General features: G+C 40.5%; 3 protein-coding genes across 3 annotated transcripts in view; 2 read left to right on the top strand and 1 right to left on the bottom strand.

Moving 5' to 3' along the window:
- The window catches only part of mrc2 (mannose receptor, C-type 2), a 34,254-nt gene extending 27,915 nt beyond the window's left edge, over positions 1-6,339 (top strand). The window contains exons 26-30 of the mRNA XM_066698585.1: positions 69-218; positions 656-775; positions 970-1,149; positions 1,513-1,536; positions 1,754-6,339. Coding sequence (XP_066554682.1) covers positions 69-218; positions 656-775; positions 970-1,149; positions 1,513-1,536; positions 1,754-1,974 — 695 coding nt within the window. The 3' untranslated portion in view covers positions 1,975-6,339. The remainder of the gene's footprint in view (positions 1-68; positions 219-655; positions 776-969; positions 1,150-1,512; positions 1,537-1,753) is intronic.
- Positions 6,340-7,354: 1,015 nt separating this feature from the next.
- becn1 (beclin 1, autophagy related) lies at positions 7,355-12,785 on the bottom strand. Its single transcript, XM_066698586.1, has 12 exons — positions 12,600-12,785; positions 11,758-11,891; positions 11,605-11,669; positions 11,464-11,519; positions 10,985-11,075; positions 10,466-10,602; positions 10,027-10,221; positions 9,503-9,649; positions 9,025-9,174; positions 8,832-8,892; positions 8,547-8,689; positions 7,355-8,054 (listed from the first exon to the last, which is right to left on the bottom strand). The coding sequence occupies exons 2-12, from the start codon at positions 11,882-11,884 to the stop codon at positions 7,886-7,888; spliced, it is 1,341 nt and encodes a 446-aa protein (XP_066554683.1). The 5' UTR covers positions 11,885-11,891; positions 12,600-12,785; the 3' UTR covers positions 7,355-7,885.
- Positions 12,786-13,164: 379 nt separating this feature from the next.
- Positions 13,165-20,402, top strand: part of LOC136742327 (breast cancer type 1 susceptibility protein homolog) — a 47,415-nt gene continuing 40,177 nt past the window's right edge. Inside the window, exons 1-8 of the mRNA XM_066698584.1 lie at positions 13,165-13,343; positions 13,969-14,072; positions 14,851-14,904; positions 17,004-17,084; positions 17,376-17,464; positions 18,901-19,049; positions 19,153-19,240; positions 20,003-20,045. Coding sequence (XP_066554681.1) covers positions 13,993-14,072; positions 14,851-14,904; positions 17,004-17,084; positions 17,376-17,464; positions 18,901-19,049; positions 19,153-19,240; positions 20,003-20,045 — 584 coding nt within the window. The 5' untranslated portion in view covers positions 13,165-13,343; positions 13,969-13,992. The remainder of the gene's footprint in view (positions 13,344-13,968; positions 14,073-14,850; positions 14,905-17,003; positions 17,085-17,375; positions 17,465-18,900; positions 19,050-19,152; positions 19,241-20,002; positions 20,046-20,402) is intronic.

Raw genomic sequence — 20,402 nt, 5'->3', positions numbered from 1 at the left:
AGGCAAAATCTCCAACCTGTTTGTGGACATAGCTGTTGTTTAGCTACTGTGGCGCCTTTTTCCCACAGAGCCGGTGAAAGAGCACAAGTGGACTTACAGTGGACACTGTCCCCATACCCTGGAGGAATCCTCTTGGATCCCCTTCCGCAATCACTGCTACTCCTTCCACCTGGAAAAACTCACTCCACAAAAGGACGCTGCTGAGAAATGCAGGAAAGGTAGGGCACAACTTACGCCACTTTTTTGTATGTTTGTTTTTGTTTTTTCCCATGTGGATCACCTGAATCTGAAACCATCTAATTTAAAATCTAATAATAAAATAATAATTGAATGATTTATCAATATAGCCAATCAGGGAACTAACAATAAACACTGCAGATGCCAATTTTATCTTTTAAATTCATACTCTTCCTTTCTCTGTAGTTGTAGCTTTATTTAATTGTATCTTAAATTATGGTTTTGCAGCAGGATCTATACATTATAAATCATGTATCCTTTCTGTGGATCACCTGAAGGGACCCACAGACCCACAGTAGTTCATAGACCCACAGTTTGAGAACCTCCTCTTTGCACCTGCTGACTCCCTCTCTTTCTTCTCTTTCTGCCTCACATGGCGCCCCCCGTCCCGTCCCATGGCTGTTGGCGTCTTGCGCAGTGGGAGCTCAGATGCTGTCCATAATGGACGAGACAGAGAACAGCTTTGTGTGGGAGCACATGCAGGCCTACCAGGAGCAGGCACACGGTGCATGGCTTGGAATCACCATGAACCCCAAAGGTAGGAAAGGAGCTCACAGGCCTGCCTCTTTTGTAGCTGTAGCAGGATGGTTAAGCCTAATTAAGCCTAGTTAAGCCTCTCTGTAGAACTGACTGGGGAAGGGTTGAGATTATTTTTATGCATCGGGGCGGTTCAGTTCAATAATGGCCCTGTGGGGAGGTGTTAAGGTCAGCATCTCTTGTTTGTGTGCACAGGGGGCAATCTGGTGTGGCTGGAGGACACGGCGGTAGAATTCACAAACTGGGGGACCCAGGACTCCAACCTCAGCATGCTGAGTCCCAACTCCTGCTTCTGGATCCAGAGCAACACGGGTATCTGGAAGCTGGGCTCCTGCAATAATAAGACCCACGCCATCATCTGCAAGAGGACGCGGGGTAAGAGCCACACACCAACACTGTTTTTAAGACTGGGACAATTGAATTCAGGATTAGCATCATTTAAAGGAGCTGAATCGATATGAGTAAAGTTCTGCCATGCCTGCTTGACTTAATGACATCCAGTAGTTTTAATATTAGATGTATACTGAAGATATAAGAAACCTGGTCCACATTGGGTGAAAAATCTGTACTTTTTTACTCATAAGTAGTTTGATAAATTAAGTCACTAGAGGCTTTGTTGAAACCAAACAAAACTCTATAGCCCTGATTAACCTAAATTGGAAGCCTTTAAGTGCAAGAAAGTCTCCTACTTTAAAATCAACCTCATGATTCACTTTGCTTCACTTTTTCTCTTTACAGATGCAAAAGCTGAGCAGACATTCAGTAAGTGTGATTAAGCAAATCTTGACTCATTAGAAGAAGGGAAAAGACTGGATTGTTTGTGTACTGATCAAATTGAAAACTGGAAAATGTGTATATATAATGTATAAATACTCAGTAAATCCCTTATGGAAGAAAAGTATTAAGTTAAATCAAATCAATCACCGGAAGCACAGTACTTTTATGTAGCCTTCATCAGTGCCCTGTTTCTCATCCACAGTTGAACAGGATCACATGCCCACCTTCGTGATCGTGATCGTGACCGCTGTGGCCCTGTGCCTCTTCATCATGGCCGCCATCTTCCTGTACAGGAGGCGGAGCGGTGGGGCACGGGGGGCCTTCGAGGGGGCACGCTACAGCCGCACCAACTCCGCCCCCACGGAGTCCGCCGAGAAAAACATCCTGGTGTCTGACATGGAGATGAACGAGCAGCCAGAGTAACGGGACGAGACGGGATGGACAGACTGACACAGACAGACAGACTGACTGACAGACTGACGGACTGACGGGTGTTTGAAGATGCTCTGGGGCTGTGTGGAGCACAGCGGAAAACCAAGTGACTCACCCATAGCCAAGCAGCATGGAAACCAGGGCCGACACCTGTGAGAAACAGGAGGAAAGAAGACTCCCCCTTTATCTGCAAGACAACATTATCTCCTTGTACCCCCTTGTCCTTTTCTTAAGCTTCATTATTTGATGACGCGTAGCTCAAGTTGAATAACAAGTATAACAAAATATATGAGCAGTATATGTTTTTTTTTTTTTCTTCCTGCCTCATTGCAATATATATTGTTATACTTGCTTATCAAAATACAGAATCGATGCATTTTGATGAACAGTCAGAGACTATAGAGACTTACGTTTTTAAACCTGACTTTCCTTGTGCTGTCTTCTGTTTGCAAAAGGTATTCTTTGGTCACAGCTTTCACGATTTACATTCTGCTGAGGTTGAAGTATCTCATGGGGGGCCCCCCCGCCAGGATCGATTGTGTAAAAATCCCAAACCTTCATACTCATTGATTTTATTCCTGACTGCGCCTGGGTAGTGACCATTGTCATGATCGGATGGGGAATCATGGGCTGTCAGTGCCGTCGGCTGTAGTGCAGTAAACGCTTTGCTCATGTCCTGAGGTTCAAACATGGATTCATTGACCCCAGGGGAGAGATTTATTCTGTAATTCTGTATGGAATTTGAGAAGCATGCTAAAGAATGTTCTAGTGTTTGAAAAACATGGCAAATTCATCGTGCAGCTCCACAGACAAACTATATGGGCTTGTGCAGCTCAGAGGGAATTCAGCAGACACAAATGTGGATTAGGGAAGGCAAATAGCAATATAATCCTGTTTTAATCCTGTGCTGTCTTTAAACTAGAGCAGAATGGTAACTGTAAAAGTTACAAAGCATTATTCCAGGCCTATGTATCCTTTATTTTCGTTCTGTTGGGTGGTCTTTGGTTTTGTAAAAAAAAGACAGAACTCCACCCTGGGTACTCAGAATGCAGTTCACATGCTGTTTGTGTCAAACAAATGCGTTGACTGTGTTAGTCTGTTAGTTTGAGACCTCTCTAACATTTGCCCCTCCCCCCCTTCCGGAGGGTGAAAGCACAACAATTTAATTGCATTCTTGATTTATTGGTCATAGTAGAAAAGCTGAGAAGGAGAAAAGAAAAAGGACTGTGGTTTTCCTTTGATGTTAGGGTTTGAGTTTCAGTGAGTCTGTGGAAGTGTTCGCCACGGGAACTCAACACGATGAAAAACTAAAAAGAAAGACCGCTTTGTATAAGCAAATGCATTTGAAAAAGAAATCAGAAGTATGATAATCCTTATTTTCCTTTTTTTTACTGTAGACATTCAACTTTATAGCTAAAGGCAGAACCACACATACAGAAAGCTAAGGTTCAGATTGAATTTTTGAACAGCTTTGTATGACACTACAAGTCTAAAGTAAACAAAGGCTGCTTGTGTGTTGGGGGTATAATTCTGTTTTGAGGGATTCACTGTGCTTGGTTGTAGTGTTGTGGAAACGTCAGAAGGTCCAGGGGGCTGACATTGTCTTATTAATGAGAACACTCTACCCATTCAATGCAGGCATGAGCAAGTAAACAGGTTCACCTCAAGGTCTTTTACAAGTGGTTACAAAACAACAGCCCAGGTTGGTGTCTGTTACACCTTACAATAAACCCTTTGAAAAACTAAGCTTCCAAAATCTGGAGATGCTGAATTCATCATTCCCTTTTCATAGTTGGAGTCTCCGTAAACCAACATAGCTGCTATAGCATTGTGTTCTTGAACATGGATGGCCGGGGTTTTCTGCCATGGCCTTTTTGTTAGGTACATTCTGACAGATGCTTGATTCCAAGAAACATTGTAATCATTATGAAAATGTCTGTGATGAAAGCATTTTGGCATAATAGATACAAAGAAGGGTGGTACGGTGGTTAGCACTACTGCCTCACAGCTCCAGGGTCCTGGGTTCAAATGCTGGCTTGGGGGGACCTGTCTGTGTGGAGTTTGCATGTTCTCCCCATGGTCTCTCTAAATTGCCCTGTGTGTGTTGCCCCATCCTGGGTGTACTCCTGCCTTGTGCCATATGCCTGCTGGGATCAGCTCTGGCTTCCCCTTGCCAGGATAAGTGGTTTTGAAAATGGATGGATACAAGGAACTTTAAATTTATTTTTTCTGAATGAAAAAATAAGAAAAATACTTTGACTGTTTATGTCGAACTAAAGATAAGTGCCATTGTTTCTCGGAACAGATCACAAGGACAAGTACATTTTCAGTTTTTTTTCTCTCTAACTGAGGGCCGTTGGGCAATGAGGAACCAAATCCAAAGTATTGTAGCTTTTTTTTCTATTCTTTTTTTGCTATACTGTAAAGTGCATGCAAAGTATTGTAGCTTTTTATAAGCACAGGTTTCACGCAAGGATTTACCATTAGGTTTGGCTTTTTAATATTTAATTTGCATTTCATTTGTGTGTTGTTGTCGTCATCTGTACATTTCCGATAGAATCTTGAGAATCTGCGTAGAAAATGAAGGATTCCCACCCACAAATCATGGTGTATTCTGGAGCAGTGCAATATCGTTGTCCCGGTCAACAACAAATGACAGCCAAAGAAAGCCACCATGTTCTTGTTGTTTCTTTTTTTTACCTGGTTCGGCCTGAAGAGTCCAGAGCGAGATGTGTACTTGAAACAGTATTCAGGATCCTAAAATGAATACTGTTCATTTTGCCTACACAAATAGGAATACATGCATCTCTTATTTTGTGTTATGTTGAGTAAAATGATAATATAACCTTACCAGGGGTGAGGGGGGGGTGGCAGAGGGGGGAACGGTGCTGCCGATCAGAGAGTGATTTCACTTCCTGTTCATGAGGGTTTCTTCATGCAGACAGTCTAATGAGGGAAGCAGATGAATGTTCTCAATGCCAACCATACCCACTTTCACCTGATCGCAGGCAGCAACAGCAGCAGCATTACTGAGACATTCTTTGCCTCAGGGGTAATCCGTGAGCTGAAGACTCCTCAGCGGCATGGCTCTTACTGGAAACCTCTCGATCTTTGTGCAGCTCATTGTGGTTTTCTTCATCAAGCTGGTCCCTTCACTACCAGAGTACCACAAAAAGTCTCCAGAGAGCCCCAGTAGAGCTGAAAGAGTAGCATCATCTCTTTGGATGTGGGGTGTTCGTAGTATGTGATACGGAGTATATAGTAGCTGTGGATTGTTTGTTTTTATTTTTTGTCTTTGTTAAATTTTACTCCCTTGTCCAAGTGGATGTAGTCTAGTAGTCCCACAAATGGAAAATAACTTTCTGCTTCAACAGTCGCCTGTATAAAGAAACAAAATGTCAAGCAACTATACAGTGTTTATGAAGTGGACCATCTTCACAGGTCAGATTCATCCACCCAGTGGTTTGAAACTGCTTTGTGTAGTGAATCGATCACAGAAGTTGTACTTTAAGACTTTGATGTAACCACTATTTAATTTTTTTAAGGGATTCATTCATCTGATATTCAGTCTTTGTGCTGATTAATATTCCCTGGAGAATAATTGAGTTATGTGGGTAGTTCCAAACAACAAATGAGTGGCCTTTTTTCCCCCTCCAGATATTTTTAATTACTAAGAATTACTGCAGTCTTTTTATAGGACTTTTTATAGCTCTATATTGCCTGGGGCACTATGATTATAAGATGAGGAAAGTGCAATTTACTTCTGTAGATGTCTTTAAAGAGAGATTTTGGTATTTTCCCATTATTCATGAGGTGATGCAATAGCATTGTGGTCAATGGAAAATTTGAAGATTGGATTTTTTTCTTTCTTTTTAATATCAGAATTTATTTTCCTGTAAACACATTACATATTTTTAACTTTCGGAAGAAGAATGAAATTGAAAGGAATCTGTTGGAGTGAAGCAGTATGTTTAGTTTCCAGTGGTAAGAGTGAGGAAGAGTACAGTAGGTCTGGAACCGATTAACGGAGCAACTGCGGTTTGTTTGGGATTTCTCTATTCCAAAGTGCCTCAGCGCTGGCTCCTGGTGGTGACTCTGTGTATTGCTCAGGTGGTGGCTGTGTTGTCTGAAAGGATTTTGTTCATTCTGGGATAGTATTTGAGTGTTTCCAGCTCAAGCCTGCACTTTTCAGTCTGGGACTGTAATGCAGGCTGTCTGTGGGGGGAGGGGGGTTGGGGGTGTGGGGGTAGGGAGGCGCTTTTGTACATTTTGAATATGTAAAGTCAATTTGCTGATAAATAAGCACCTGTTTTTTGTTTTGTATGAAATTAATAAAAAAAGTATGTATTCGCTTTATGAAGGAGGATCAATATTATTTCTACTTCTCTGGCCTTTGGCTTTCGATCTCAAAATTGAAAGATAGAGATACTGCCTATGAAGTCTGATAAATCAGCTATTTAAAAAGATGGGTGGCAACACATGCATAAACCTCCAGAATATCTAGAACTCAGTTGACGAGTTGAAGAGCTTCAGGAGTTATTTATGTGATGCTTTCTCTGAATTGATGTAAAGACTGACAAGGTGAGAGTCTCCCAGGTCAAAGTGAACACCACACAAGTATGAAGGCCATCTTCCCTGCACCCCGAGACACAGACACTGTAGGTAAGGATGTGATCGCTACACTCTGTACTTACGAAATCCAGCTATTTTATGTTCTTATCTGAACAGAACAACAAGAAAAAAAAAAGTGGAAGGTCTGCTTGTTACTGAATGCTATGTTTTCTGAAAGTGGCAATAAAAGCTCAAAGAAGCAAATCTAGCACAAGGCAGTTTTGGAGTTAGAAGCATTGCACTGGAGACATTTAAAAAGCTGTTAGTCTTATAAGTGTTAAAAGATTAAAGAGAACTATCAGTGGGTTTCACAGACCCTGATTAACACTCGTCTTGGATTACCTACCTAAAATAACAGTGCAGGATTAGTGCTAATGAGGGTCTGTGAAACCAGCCCTGCATCTCCCCACCATTACTCAAACTACTGCTCTCGCTTTCTCATCACAAACCTACAGGAAAACTGAACATCTCATCTCAACTAAGTCTCATTAATATTACAAACTGAAAGGAAAAAAAAATGAAGGAAAACACCACAAATACAGTCTAAACAAACTGTTTTACAGCGGTATTTAATTTATTAGAACTATTGCAATTTAATACACATGTAAAATGATTACACTTTTTAAATATTTTAAACCTCAGTAGTGCTTTTTTTTTTCTTTTGGTTTTGAGGGGATGGAGTTTAAAATGTGACTATGGCAAAACTACATCCCAGTCTCTCGCCAAGGACATCTCTGTCGGGAAATTAGTGACAAGGAAATTCTGAAGAGTGCAGTTTATTTGTTATGGGTGTGACGGATTAGTTCAGGTTACAAAGTTCCAGGTAAACAAAATTAATATAAGATTTTGTTACATGGTTCCAAGCTATTCATTGTGTTTGTTCACAGGAAGAAAACAAAAAATGGTGACTGTAACCAGTGTAATGGGCTTAATGATCGTCCATCTGCAAACCCTGTTGCTTGTGTTCTGTCTTGGATTGATTTTATTGCGCCGTCTTTTCAGGGATCGCAGTGTAAATTGGGGAACCGAAAAGAAATGGCAGAACAGTGTCTAGATACAGTGCACCTCATACAGCCGTTTAGCAGCCAGAAACATTTTGGCAGAATCAAAAGTTAAATGTCCTCAGGAATTAAAGAGGAGGAGACAAGGAGAAACGAGAGCATCTAATGGTGTGTGGTCGTCCAGGTATAAATATAAATCTCGTGCAGGGCAAACGTTGGCAGCGGCAGAAGTCTAGTGTGGCGAACAGAGTCGAGTCCGCAGCGGGACTTCGTCTCGTCCTGTCAGGCAGTCATTTGTTGTAGAATTGGGAGGACACCCAGGCTAGGCCCCACTTCAGATTGGTGAGCATGAACTTCAGGGCTTTCGTCCACTGCTCCTCCGAGTTGAACTGCGTTTTGATGGAGTACGAGCCGCCACTGCCACCCGTGTCTTCAATTTTGCCTTTCTCCACATCCATTCTGTGGGAAGAGGAGGAGAAATACATCAGTCACTGAAGAGATACTCCCCGCTGGCTTTCCTACCCAGCCCATAGCAGCCCAGTACCTGTGCGCTGAATATACACACGTCTCCACCTGAGTTACTATACTAAGTTACTCTTGTATAAGTTACTCTTGTTACTCAAACACTAATTGGCTAAAGTGGACCTTTTAATTATTGTCAGCTCTTCAGTGCTCAATGATTGATTAATAAGTGACCGAGAGCTGTTCTGAATCAAACACCAGATGGTGAAGAGGTTGGGTCCATTAACTGTGTATGCCAATTGGAAAACAACTATCTAGACCCTAAATCATTATTTAGAACCCACACAGAAAGCCTTTTTCTTTTAAATTGTGTATGCATTTCATTGCATGTGCTTTCTGTCATTGTCCCATGGTGGCCCTGACAGCAGCTCCACTGTCATGTGTGCCTGGAGCAGAGGTACCGTCTGGGTCACTCCCTTCGTTACTTGCCTGTAGGGGAGACAAAAGCCTGTATCCCCTTTCTCCACCTCTTCCTTAAACTGCTGCACACAGTCCAGGAAGGCAACCATGGCGTGGTCGAACTTGTTGTCCCAGAAGAAGCGCAGCCCCCCAGAGCAGTACAGTGGCAACTCCTATTGGCAGGGGAGAAGGAGCAGTGATTCATTGGTTTCAATCATTTTCAGGAGGTAAAAATTGTGCTGCTTTGGAAAATCAGGCTGAAAAGGTCAAAGGTCAAAAAGTAAAACTGTGAATGAACCCCAGGACACAACTTACCTTTGACTTATCTGTGAGTGACTCCAAATACGAATGATTGCCGTACGGAACCAATCTGTACCTGGAAAACGAAGAAAAGACACAGCAGTCACTTGCCATGGCTCCTGCAGAGAGACCCCTTTTTCCTTAATTAAACCCCACAGTGGGGGGAATAACACCAACATGGAAGGCTTTGTTGTTTTTACCCTCTCACCTCTGAAACCTCAGGCCCATCTTGTTGGCCAGCGCATGCAGTAGCAACACAGTCTGCCCCCAGGCCGCGTTGATCTCGTTCCACTCCACAGGAACGCTGGGCAGCCGACCCAGACGGAAGTTATTGATTGTTCCAAACTGCCCGCTGTGCCTGCGGTCGAATAGGAGAAACGTCACTCCGGAGGAAAGCAGGACATCGACACTACTGCATCACATATGACACCAGGGAATTGAAGCCTGCTTTTCTCAAGGCTGGATTAAAGGGATGTTTTTAAAACCACTATGTTCAATAAAAGGTATAATTACTCAAAACATGAATGTACTTAACATGAAAGGAATTCAGGAAGAAATAAAATTGGTCTTACTCAGTATTGCGATTCAAAATGTAGGTCTTTACAGACAAATCAAGGAAGGAGTCTACTTGTTTTTTTTCTTTTTCTTTCTCAAAGAAGAGTCTAATCACGCTGAAATTACTCTACCAGATGTGGAAGGTGGCGTTGAAGACATTGGTCTTCTTGAGTCTGTCCAGCTGGATCTGGGCGTAGCGCATCTGGTTGTCCACACTCTTGAGCTCATCATCCAACTCCAGCTGCTGTCTCTTGAACTCGCTGTACTCCTTCTGATACCTTGCAGTGGTACAGAGGGAGGTGGGTTCAACAAGAGCTCTGATATCCCTACTTTTAGCACCTCCCACCACACGTTTTCAGTGTGACTTTCTGGGTCGGTCATGGGCTTGGCTACACTAATTATGTGGACCCTGCAATACAATCAGCACTCGTGTGTGAAGCTCTGGGGATGTGGGTGTGTCAAGTGTTTACTAACTCATCTTTGGAGCTCAGGGCTTGGGACCAGGGTGTCCGTGTCAGCCCGTGTGGGGAAGTAATGTGTGTGTGTTAGGGAGAGGAGAGAACAGGAGGAATGTCAGCATCTGCAGCATGCAGTGATCCACTTGGAATACATGCCGTTTGTGTGTAAGCCTCTCTCTCCCTCTCGCTCTACTCACTGCAGCTCCTCTCGGTCCAGCTGTTCGGTGTGAGCTCGGCCCCGGGCCAGGTCCTCGGCCACCGTTTTGCGCTGGGCCTCGATGGTCTCCAGCTCCTGGATCAGCTGCTCTTCCTCTGAACTCAGCTTCCTCAGCTCTGCCAGCAAAGAGCCTTCCTCTTCCTCTGTCATGTGAGAGAGCAGCTCCAGACAGTTCCTACAGGGAGACAGTCACAGGTGCTCAGTTGTCACTTTTAAAAGGAATACTGCACGAGGAAGATGGTCTAACACCTGTACTTTCACTCGTTTAAAACACACACACACAAATCAATCCAGCTATTTGCATTCATGCCTCGTTGTTTGTATTTTTTGGACCCGTAAACGTGACGTTTTGGGTCACTGAGTTAATGATTATATTAAATGGGAATCATGCGAAGTCACTGCCCTCAGCTCCCACTCACTTGTAGTTCTGGCACTCGTTCTCTGTGATGTTAAGCTGGGTGTCCAGGTGGTCCAGGAGGGTGTCAGTACACTCCTCACACAAAGGGTGGTCCACGTCCGTCTGGCCAGACATGATATCAAACAGGTCACTCGTCACCTGAGAGTGGCAGGAGAGAGGAAAATGGGGTCAGGGATCTCTCACCCAACTCATTGGCTAACTGCAGAGTGTGTGTGTCACTAAGCTGCGTGCGGTACAAAATGATGAACTCATTTCTCATACACTGAGATTTATTATTCCTTAAATGTATCCCAGGGTGGTTGTCTTTTTTTCTATCTGAAAATGATCAAAGCTAGCAGTCAGCAATGAAGACAGTTTATTTTCTTTTAAGAAATGCAGACTTCCAGGATGAGGTGGGGGAGGTAAATGATACAATGATTCCTAATGGTTTCCTGTCAACACAAATAAACATTAAATTCCTTATAAAATGTTAATAAATGTATTCTCAATATGACATCAGACGTAACAAAAACTGAATTACCTTCAGTCTCCGGCTCAGGTTCTCCATGGTGCCTCCATCAGAGGCCTCCCCGATCAGGGTGAAGCTATTGGCACTCTCAGTGGAAAGCATCCTGCAATACACCAATGACAGAATCACCACAACATTACAAGCATGCTGCACTATCCTGGAGTCTCCAATGGCTTTGTTTTCATTTGGAGGAAGATTTTTTAATGTTTACATTTTAAATTACCAGTCCCAATGCATGGGGTGCACATTACATAGTGGTTTGTTTCTCAAATAGGTGCTTCAAACAAAAGGTCCCCACTAAAACAACATTTGCAGTCTGAGGGACTTGAGACAGGCCACATATTCTACCCTAGATTTGAGTAATAAAGGTTACTTTGAGATCAACTCAGAGGGGATGCAAAGGAAGAGAGATCTGTAGGTCTGAAGTTGAACATAGTAAAATAATGAGTGTAAATGAAACACAAGAGCTATGTGATCGTTAGTGGTCTTACCGAGCTGGAGGAATGTATTTTCTTGATACTCCATCTTGTTTGTTTTCCACAAAATCCTTTGAACAAAATAAAGAACAAGTTAATGGCTTTGGAACCTACAGGAGATAGATCCGTCTCTGTAAAATACTGTTCTACACTCACCTCGGGTACATTTTCATCCTCGTTGCTCTCATCTTGCTTTATATGCGTTACGGTGACTAAGGGAGCTGGGAAAACACCAACAAATGCAATGAGTTTATTGCATTAGACTGCAGGGTTATAAAGGAGATCCGCAGGGGAGATGGTCGGGATTACCTATGAGCTCCTGGATGGTGACTTTGTCCAGCACGTTGAAAGATGTGTCCAGTTTCAGAGGCTGGCTGCACCGCTGACATACGAAGCTCACCTGCATTGTGGAGCTGGAGGATTTGGAGCCCTCCATGGCTGGGCTGCAATGAGAATCAGTAACCGGTCACTAGATCACATATTCAACAACCTGAATGTGAAGGAAACTCTGTATTATATTCGATCCGTCTTTCAGATGCCGTCAAACGTTGAATTGGACAATTCGCTCAGGAAAGGTGTTATGCACACAACATTGTCATTTCGTAATGTAAAGGGTTCCATGCTGCCATTAAAGCAAACAAACATACAATTCATTATATATTTAAATAAGATGTATATATCAGAAGTGCATTTTACATTAAAGCACAGATCGATTTATTTTATGTTGGCAAACCTTTAAAACTATCCACTTTTAAATGGCTCAATTTTCTTGCACAGGGAAGACGTCTGATAAATCGTATATATATATATATATATATATATATAGCTTCAGGTATACATAGCTATAGATATTCATGTTACGTTCTATTTCAATATTGTCATAGTTTGCATTGATACTACAGAACATACAACTAACCCCTATTATATAAACAGCTCATAATATTTGTATTTACCTCATGCAACAACGTAAATCTAATGAGTTGCCACAGAACACAGATGGAACATTTTATGTGTAGAGAAAGTCATAATCATTTTTACAACAATAACCAAGCCACATCTGAACTCTACTACAGCAGCAGAGTACTGCACTTTAAATCGCACTTCCTGTTCAATATAAACATGTTTAGATAACCTGCTGGGGGAAATCTCACCCTTGTTTTATCCAGACAAAAGATCGAAGTCATGTACATCAAATGACGGTCCTTGCGCTCACCAGCATATCATTTATTTTAATTATTATTACAAAAACAAAACATTCGGTAACGGTAACAACCAGAGTTCAGATTATTATTATTTTTCTTCCTCTCTCACAGGACTTCCGGCTTCTCTGTGTTTTTCTAGGAAGTGACGACATGAATCTGGACACGTGCGAATTTCACTTAATTCCTCGTAAATATTGACTAGAACGCGTGTAAAACATACTAAACTAAAGTGGTTGGTTTGGAAAAATGTTTAGTTATTTTTTTAATTTGAGATTGATGTGTTTCTGTATTGCGTTGTATACAATTAAATATCAGGACGGTCAAATACCAAGCTTATATCGTATAGGTTATAGTAATAATACGACTTATTAAAACCATTTGTTGTTCGCCTGGAATTTAAAACTAAAATAATGAAGTACGTTTTAGTTTCTGTCCAAACTCAACTTTGCCTCCACGGTACTAGGTCGCGTTCTTGTAGCGCAGATGTCCGCAGCTCTGCACAGATCTGCGGAATCCCGGCGATCCCATTGGTGGTGCAGCGCAGATCGGCGCAAAATGCGGAAATCTGCGCCACACCAACGCGACCCTTGTGGTAGTGTCGGACTCCTGCAAATAAACACAGGCAAGGTCACATGACATGTTGTTGCGGGAAAATCTGAAAGGAAGAGGAGGTGCCACTAGATAATGCGAAAAGTATGCTTTCTTTATTGTTGTTACGAATATTGAGCATTTCTTTTGTTTGTCTGTGTTTCTGTGTATTGTGTGATTCGTGCGATGAGATTGTTGCGGTCGGTATAGATCCTGTCGACCCAACAGCTACTTTTTTGTTTCATCACCAAAACTACGCGGACACACATCGCTAAACAAAATAACCATTTTTGTCATCCCACTGTTAAAAGTATAAACGAGTCTAGATCATGCGATTAAACTTACTATGTCTTAAAATATACGGTTCCTTTATAACAACCATAGCCTTTGTACAATTTCTAAATGTAATTTCATGACACGTTTGCGAGATTGATTATGTATGTTTTAGCCTACTGAATAACGTGTGCATCTACATCTTAATAGTAGGCTTTTCCTTTTACTAAAGATAAAGTGTCAAACCTGATTTAACAAGATCGCGTCTTTGATTGAATGAGATTTCCATTTATTAAGGGGGTTGGAAATGTAAGCCTTTTATATCAAGCCATATGATAATAAATATCGACTTCGTCAAAAGTTGTAATAGTAATACAAATAAAATGTGTGTGTGTGTGTATATAGAGTGAGAGAGTAAACGTTTTCGAAAACCATGTCTTTTATTTTATTCATTTAGATTGATGCATTCAAAGCAGACTGAATGGCGGCTCCTAAAGGTAAAGTTGAGGATGTCAAACAGGTGCTGTCAATGATCCACAAAAATCTGCAGTGTCCTATATGGTAAGTGAAGTCCAGTAAAATAACTCTGCTGTTTCTCATATCTATTTGTGTGCTGTCAGCTGAGATCTTAGTTGGCAATTTGACCACTAAAGGAGGATGGTGTAGGGCTTTTTGAAGGGTATGAAGCACAAATCCATGTGGTCTCTTCACCTTCTTTGCCAAATAAGATACATGGATGTAACCATTTGAAACCGGCTTGAATTGATTTTAAATAATTCTGTCTTTGCCTATTTTTTATTAGCAGTATAAGAAATGAGCACCTTTTCTGATTGTACCTTTACCTGCTTTGATTAATTTTTGGTCTTAGGCTTTGTGCTGATTTAAAGTTAAATCTGTCTGGAAGTTATGGCATGTTTATTTATGCATTTATAAACCAAAAGTTGACACCAAGGTCTTTGAGAATGGCCCCTCTGCATCGTAGCAATTGCTTTCTGGATGGGAGAAATGGACCAGCTTATTGCCTTATTGCTGTGCTGTGTCCATTCATCATGAAATGTTCCCCGCGCTCTTCATGGGTGATTTAGAACAGCCTTCGCCACCTGGGCCCTCAGGATGTCAACTGAGTCACTCGGCTGATCTAAATCTTACCTTTTTATGATGTATGTGCATATTCACCCTCTTCATCTATAGGAAGTACGCAACGCATTTTATTAAGTTTAAGCACAGAGATTCTATGGATTTTATCACTGTACTGGTCCTGAGGGTTTCTTTGTGTGTGTTGAAGTTGAAGTGTGTTATTTTCCGCCTAACCAATCACTTTGTATTTCCTTTTTTTCAGCCTGGATCTGATGAAAGAGCCCGTTTCTACAAAATGTGACCACCAGTTTTGCAGGTAATCTCCAAATGCATTAAACACATTTGTTTTTTAAAATAAAGTTTATTGAGCTGTTTATTTGTGTAAAAAACATGGCGGTATTCAAGCCATTATTCCACAATTATTTTTTTCTTTATTTTTAAATTTGTAATACCCCCCACAAGAATTTGTAAAAATGGGTTAAGGAACATGCTGCACATCGCATGTTTTGAAGAAGTCCTATTTGAATAGTTTGGATGTCCTTGAAGTGGAAACTTGTTCATTGTATTTAAACACATTATGTCAAATGGGATACATAATAAATTCAGACCGATTTAAACAAACTTTCTATTGACTGCTTATGCATGGAGTATTACCAATCAGGCATGTTTTGGTGCTTGTTCTGGGCGTTACTGAATTGGTCCGGTGACTGAATTCAATCCTATCTGCATGCAAGCAGTGACTTCTCCCTTTGAAGGACTTTTAATATACCAAGCATGCCACCTTATTATGTTATGCAGAATTCACTTTGAATTAGTCCATTCGGCTATAACTCTGCACTGCATCCCCTTTTTGCCTAGTCTTTGTAAACTCATCGTCTTTAATGATGCCCGTAGTTAATTAGAAAGATTAATCAGCTTAATTGTGTCCTTTTTGCTGGGTTGCATTCTCTTTTTTTATGTTAGGACACTGATGTGGCAGATGCAGTATGAATTCTAGAAAACAAATCTGAGAACTCCAGCAGTACTTGACTTGCTTTTTCTTTCTTTTTGCTGAGGACTGTGCCGTGCTCACTTCTCTTGAGAGTCATGTCTGATGAATCTGTATTTGATTCATTGCCCAGTCTTATTTTGCCAAAACCGTAGTTTATTTTCGACCCTGGTCCATTTATTTATTTTGAAATCTCCAACTTCTTAAAAACTGAAAAACCATTTAAAATGTCAAATTATGAGAATACTTATTGAATTAAGTGGCCAAGTTATTTTTATGTTGAGAATTTAAGGATATTTGGCTATGATATTTTTGTGTGTTTGAGTGATTTTAAGAATTCTTTTAATTTAATTTAGCCTTGAGATTTTCTATTGTTTATTGTGTAATTACTTTCGAGCATGATGTATCCATAATTGACCAGTAGTTTTTGGAGAAATCAGTATAAACAAAACGGGATCGGCCACTAGTGTACACAGTCTAGTTTTCCTTTGCCCTGGTATGGCAACATTAACGTGCAGGTTTTGTACACTTCTGCCTCCTCTCTTATTTTCCTAGGTATCTGAATGTATTTGCTTGGACATTCTATTTAGTAGTGCTCACATAACCTGTGTCTGGGGACTTCGAGGAACACTCATAAATATCTGTGCTCAGATCACACTGCAGATCAAATCATCAAAGTCTTTGAATTTTTTTTTCTCTTGCATTCTAGTACACATTGTTCAGATGAGTCTTGTATCAAACGCTGTAGATATGTGAATGAAAAGTATGAATGCCGAAAAATAAAATCCATTTGGCTTTCTGTAGGCTTGTATCCAAGGACCTGTTTCACAAATGCAGCCCTGTAGGAATTAGTATCCAGCAAATGATTATTATTATTTTTTGGGCTATGATCTCAGACCAGAAAGCCTGAAGTCATGTTTGATCTCGGTCCTGTTGAGAATGTCTTGATAAAGTTGCAATATGGGAATTCACTTTTCTTCTTTTCTTTTCATTTATTTATATATTAAACCGACAATAATGAATGTCGAAAACTCTCCTGACAATTAATTAGTGTCCAAATGCGAAGCTTTTCTTTTTTCTCCTTCCCCAATCATGTCTTTATGCCTCCCAGTATATGTCAAAAAAGCACACTGGGTTATATTGCCTTTATGGATGAAGTGGGTGGTGTACAATTTTCATTCTCGATTTGACCCAAACTCAATTTCCTGCCATCCCTGTCAAAGCTGATATAGCTGCCACGCTATAGTGTCTTGAAGGTTCTGCAGAAATGAAGACGTGCCTGGGGGGGGTTCAGTTCAACCAGACTGTGATATCTGTACAGACTGAGATGTGAGAATTGACTCCCTGAGCTCTGGCAGTTTCAGGCAAATGTAATTCCTCCATAATCTCCCTTTCACTTGTTGATTTTGTCTGTATTCTGCACTTAGGTTTTGCATGTTGAAGCTGCTCGGCAGAAACAGAAAGAATGTGGCAGAGTGTCCACTCTGCAAATCGGAAGTCACTAAAAGGTAATGGCTCTGGGGAAATTGGCAGAGGGGAAAACACATCACAGAGGGGTTATGAATCTAGGATAACGCTGACATTTTCTTCAGTATATTGAAGTCTTTATAGAAGCCTGTGATTTTATATACTTATATCAATGCAGATTGGTCCAGAATTTTCCCTTTTGTAATTGAGGATGCTACCAAAAATACACCGAAACATAGACAGTAGGTGTACAGATAATTTTTTTCTGCAGTTGATGAAAAAGATTAGCTATTTAAAAAGGATCCATGTGTTTGACCTCTTTACTTTTCCAGAAGCTTGCAGGAGAGTCCGCGATTTAAGAGGCTGGTTGAGGGACTTCTGAGAACCATCCATGCCTTTGAACAGGACACAGGAACTCAGTGTGAGTGGGGCGTCCCCTTCTCTTCCAGCCTCTCTGGGGTTGAGAACCCTGTGCCTTAGGGTAACCATGGTCTAGCAAGATCTATGCGATAGCTCAACTGCACTTTTACAGCTCCACTACCATCCCTCCCTAGTTGTCCAATTAAAAGAAGAATCTTTCTGAGTCTTCATATCATGAACTCCTATGGAATGGTTGAGAATCCTACCAAGACTTCACACCATCTTTACTTTGATTTTCCCTTTAATAACCATGTTAAACTATATGAAGCCCCTGTTTTTATAGTTTTTATTTTATTTTTAATCCTCATTCCCATTGGTATGTTTTTGAGCACTTTTATCTAAGTCAAATTTAACTTCAAAGGCAATTTTTTTGCTTGCCATAGTTTTGATCGACTTTGCACAGCCACTCAAAATAGTCTAACTAATACAAAGAGAATGTAGCTTTTGCCCAGTTTAAAATTTCAAATGCTATTGCAAATCTCCTTTAAAGTGCAGATGAAAGGAGAATGTGAAAGTGTTTCTGATGTGAAAGATCAAAGGATTTGAGCCACTATATTTCCATCAGAAAATTGTATTTGCATTGTTCTGCCACAATCTTCACGATTTAATGTATTAAATTGAATGTATCAAATTCCTTTAACCTTTTTTTAACCTCTTTCCACTCCAGTATGTATCAGTTCCGTTGTAAATAATTTTACAATTGCAATACTGTTTATTGTAACTGGTGATGGTTGGGGTGGGAAGCTTTTTTCACAGTTAAGGAAAAACAAATTAACATTCTGCTTGTGTATGAAAGAAGACCAAGAAAAAAATGTCAGTCTTCCTAATCCCTGCATTTTACAAAGTCTGTTGTAGTTTACTGAATAGGTTGCCACAGAAAGCTGATAATGAATCCTAATTTCCAGGATGTTTGTTTGATCAAAGTAAAAGCTGCCATTGTTGAAACAGCTGGTAATGAGTCTTTTTTTTTTTTTTTTGTCATGTTGCGGAATTGGCATTTCAGTTTCAAAGATTAAAAATCCTTTTTATTTTTTTGTGTGAAATTGCCTTCTGGTCTTCTTTGACAAGTAACATAGCATTGTTTTTTTTGTTTTTTTGTAATTCACATATGGACTAATGTTCAAACTAAACTCCGTTGTACTAACTACAGTCTTGGGTGAAGGGGTTTCTCTATTAATTGAGGATATGCAGTCATTAGTTTGATCGATGCAGCCCCTGAACACTGGGCTTTTAACTTCTACAATTAAAGCTTTATTGTGATTTCAACAGTGGAAATTATGAGCACAATGCTTAATTGGGGGACTGCGTTTCTTAAGCCCATTTGCTCACCAAATATTTTGCTATTTAAACCGTGCAGGATTTTCTTTTTCTTATCTACTGTATTTTTTTTATTGTATTTATTGGTTCCGATTTGCTGTTTAATCTTTGTTTGTTCAGTTTTCACAGGATCCAAGTTATCCATCTGTGCCCCTGAGAAAAACTCCTATGAAGAACTGAGGGAATATGATGGCGTTATTCAAAGCACAGGTTACAGGAGCAGAGCGAAGAGAACCACAGCAAGCAATGCGTCCAAAAAGGCCGACATGGTGGGCTTCATTTCCCGATCAAGTGTTCTTGCAGTTATTCCTCTAGGAACACCTTTCCAAAAAACTGAACGTTTGGCTTAGTTGACATGTGTCTTTTCTTTAGCAAGAAGTGTTGAAGGATGGAGTTGTCCGGAAAGCTGACCAAAAAACTAAAAAGCAGATGCTGGAAAGTCTGGTGCCATTGGAAATGGGTATACAAAGTTTTTGTTTATTTCTATATTGGTTTCTTTATAGATTATTGTTCTTTTATTATTATTAATAATAATAATAATAATATTTATTTATTGGCAGACGCCCTTATCCAGGGCGACTTTCAAAACATAAGCGCAATACAAAGTGCAAAAATACAGTTCAGTACAAGGCATCAAACATTACAAATTCAGATTTACATAATACAAAGCAATTCAAAGCATAATACATTTTACAAATATATATATTCTTGCTTTTATTATTATTCATGTTAAATTATGTTCTTTTTATTTGAGTTTTCATATTGTACCAAACTAAAGTGTACAAAGCAATTGGATACAGGATGTACTGTTAAAGGTTAAGGTCAGGTACTGCTGATCTGTGGGATTGTGCTGGGAGGCTGGGCCAGACCTTGCCAGGAAAGTAGTGTTGAAGATCAATAGGCCCTGCGGGACTGAACTCTCTTGATTTGCTGAGCTGGGCTTCTACGTGACTTTGTTGTGCAGAAGTGTTTCACAAAAATCTGACTGGTGATGCTGTTTATCCCTCTGGAGAAATGCCACTCGTCTTATTCCTACGACCCACAAAGACTACCCTACTATTGACTAGACCTATATGAGTTGGCTGATTTAATGTTTTTTTTAATACTATTGGCAAACTACTAATTGGGAGATGTGACACAGGTTTGTGCTGCCAGGTTCCATTTAAACAGGAAAGGTTGTTTGTCCTCTATAATATTTAATATGTGATTTCTGCCTGTGTAGATTCCTCAGAAGAGGACCTGCTTCCTGGGCAGCACACGACTGGGTAAGCAACAGCCTGCTGCTGTCAACTACTGTGTGCTTTTAACAGAATGATTGACGACAGCACCAGGACACACATCTCATGGATATTGGATCATTACTGCCCATTACAGCCACCTGCACATTTGACGCAGTTGCACATTTTTTTCCGGTGTTCTGTTTAACTCCCAACCACTGCAGTATTTAAATGAACTCATTTGTCTTTGCCTTTAAATCAGTCAGTTTTTACACTCTGCGCTGTTGCATTGGGAATATTGGGCGCTGCTGTCAAAGCTCTTCACAATGTAATAGAAGGATGCTGTAAAAGTGCAGTAGAAAAACTTTGAAAGCAGATGCTAGGTTAATGAACTATAGGTACAGG

This window comes from Amia ocellicauda, chromosome 3 (assembly GCF_036373705.1).
Source record: "Amia ocellicauda isolate fAmiCal2 chromosome 3, fAmiCal2.hap1, whole genome shotgun sequence".
NCBI lineage: Eukaryota > Metazoa > Chordata > Actinopteri > Amiiformes > Amiidae > Amia > Amia ocellicauda.
Note: the sequence above shows the minus strand (reverse complement) of the source record. Positions and strands in the feature narration are given on the sequence as shown.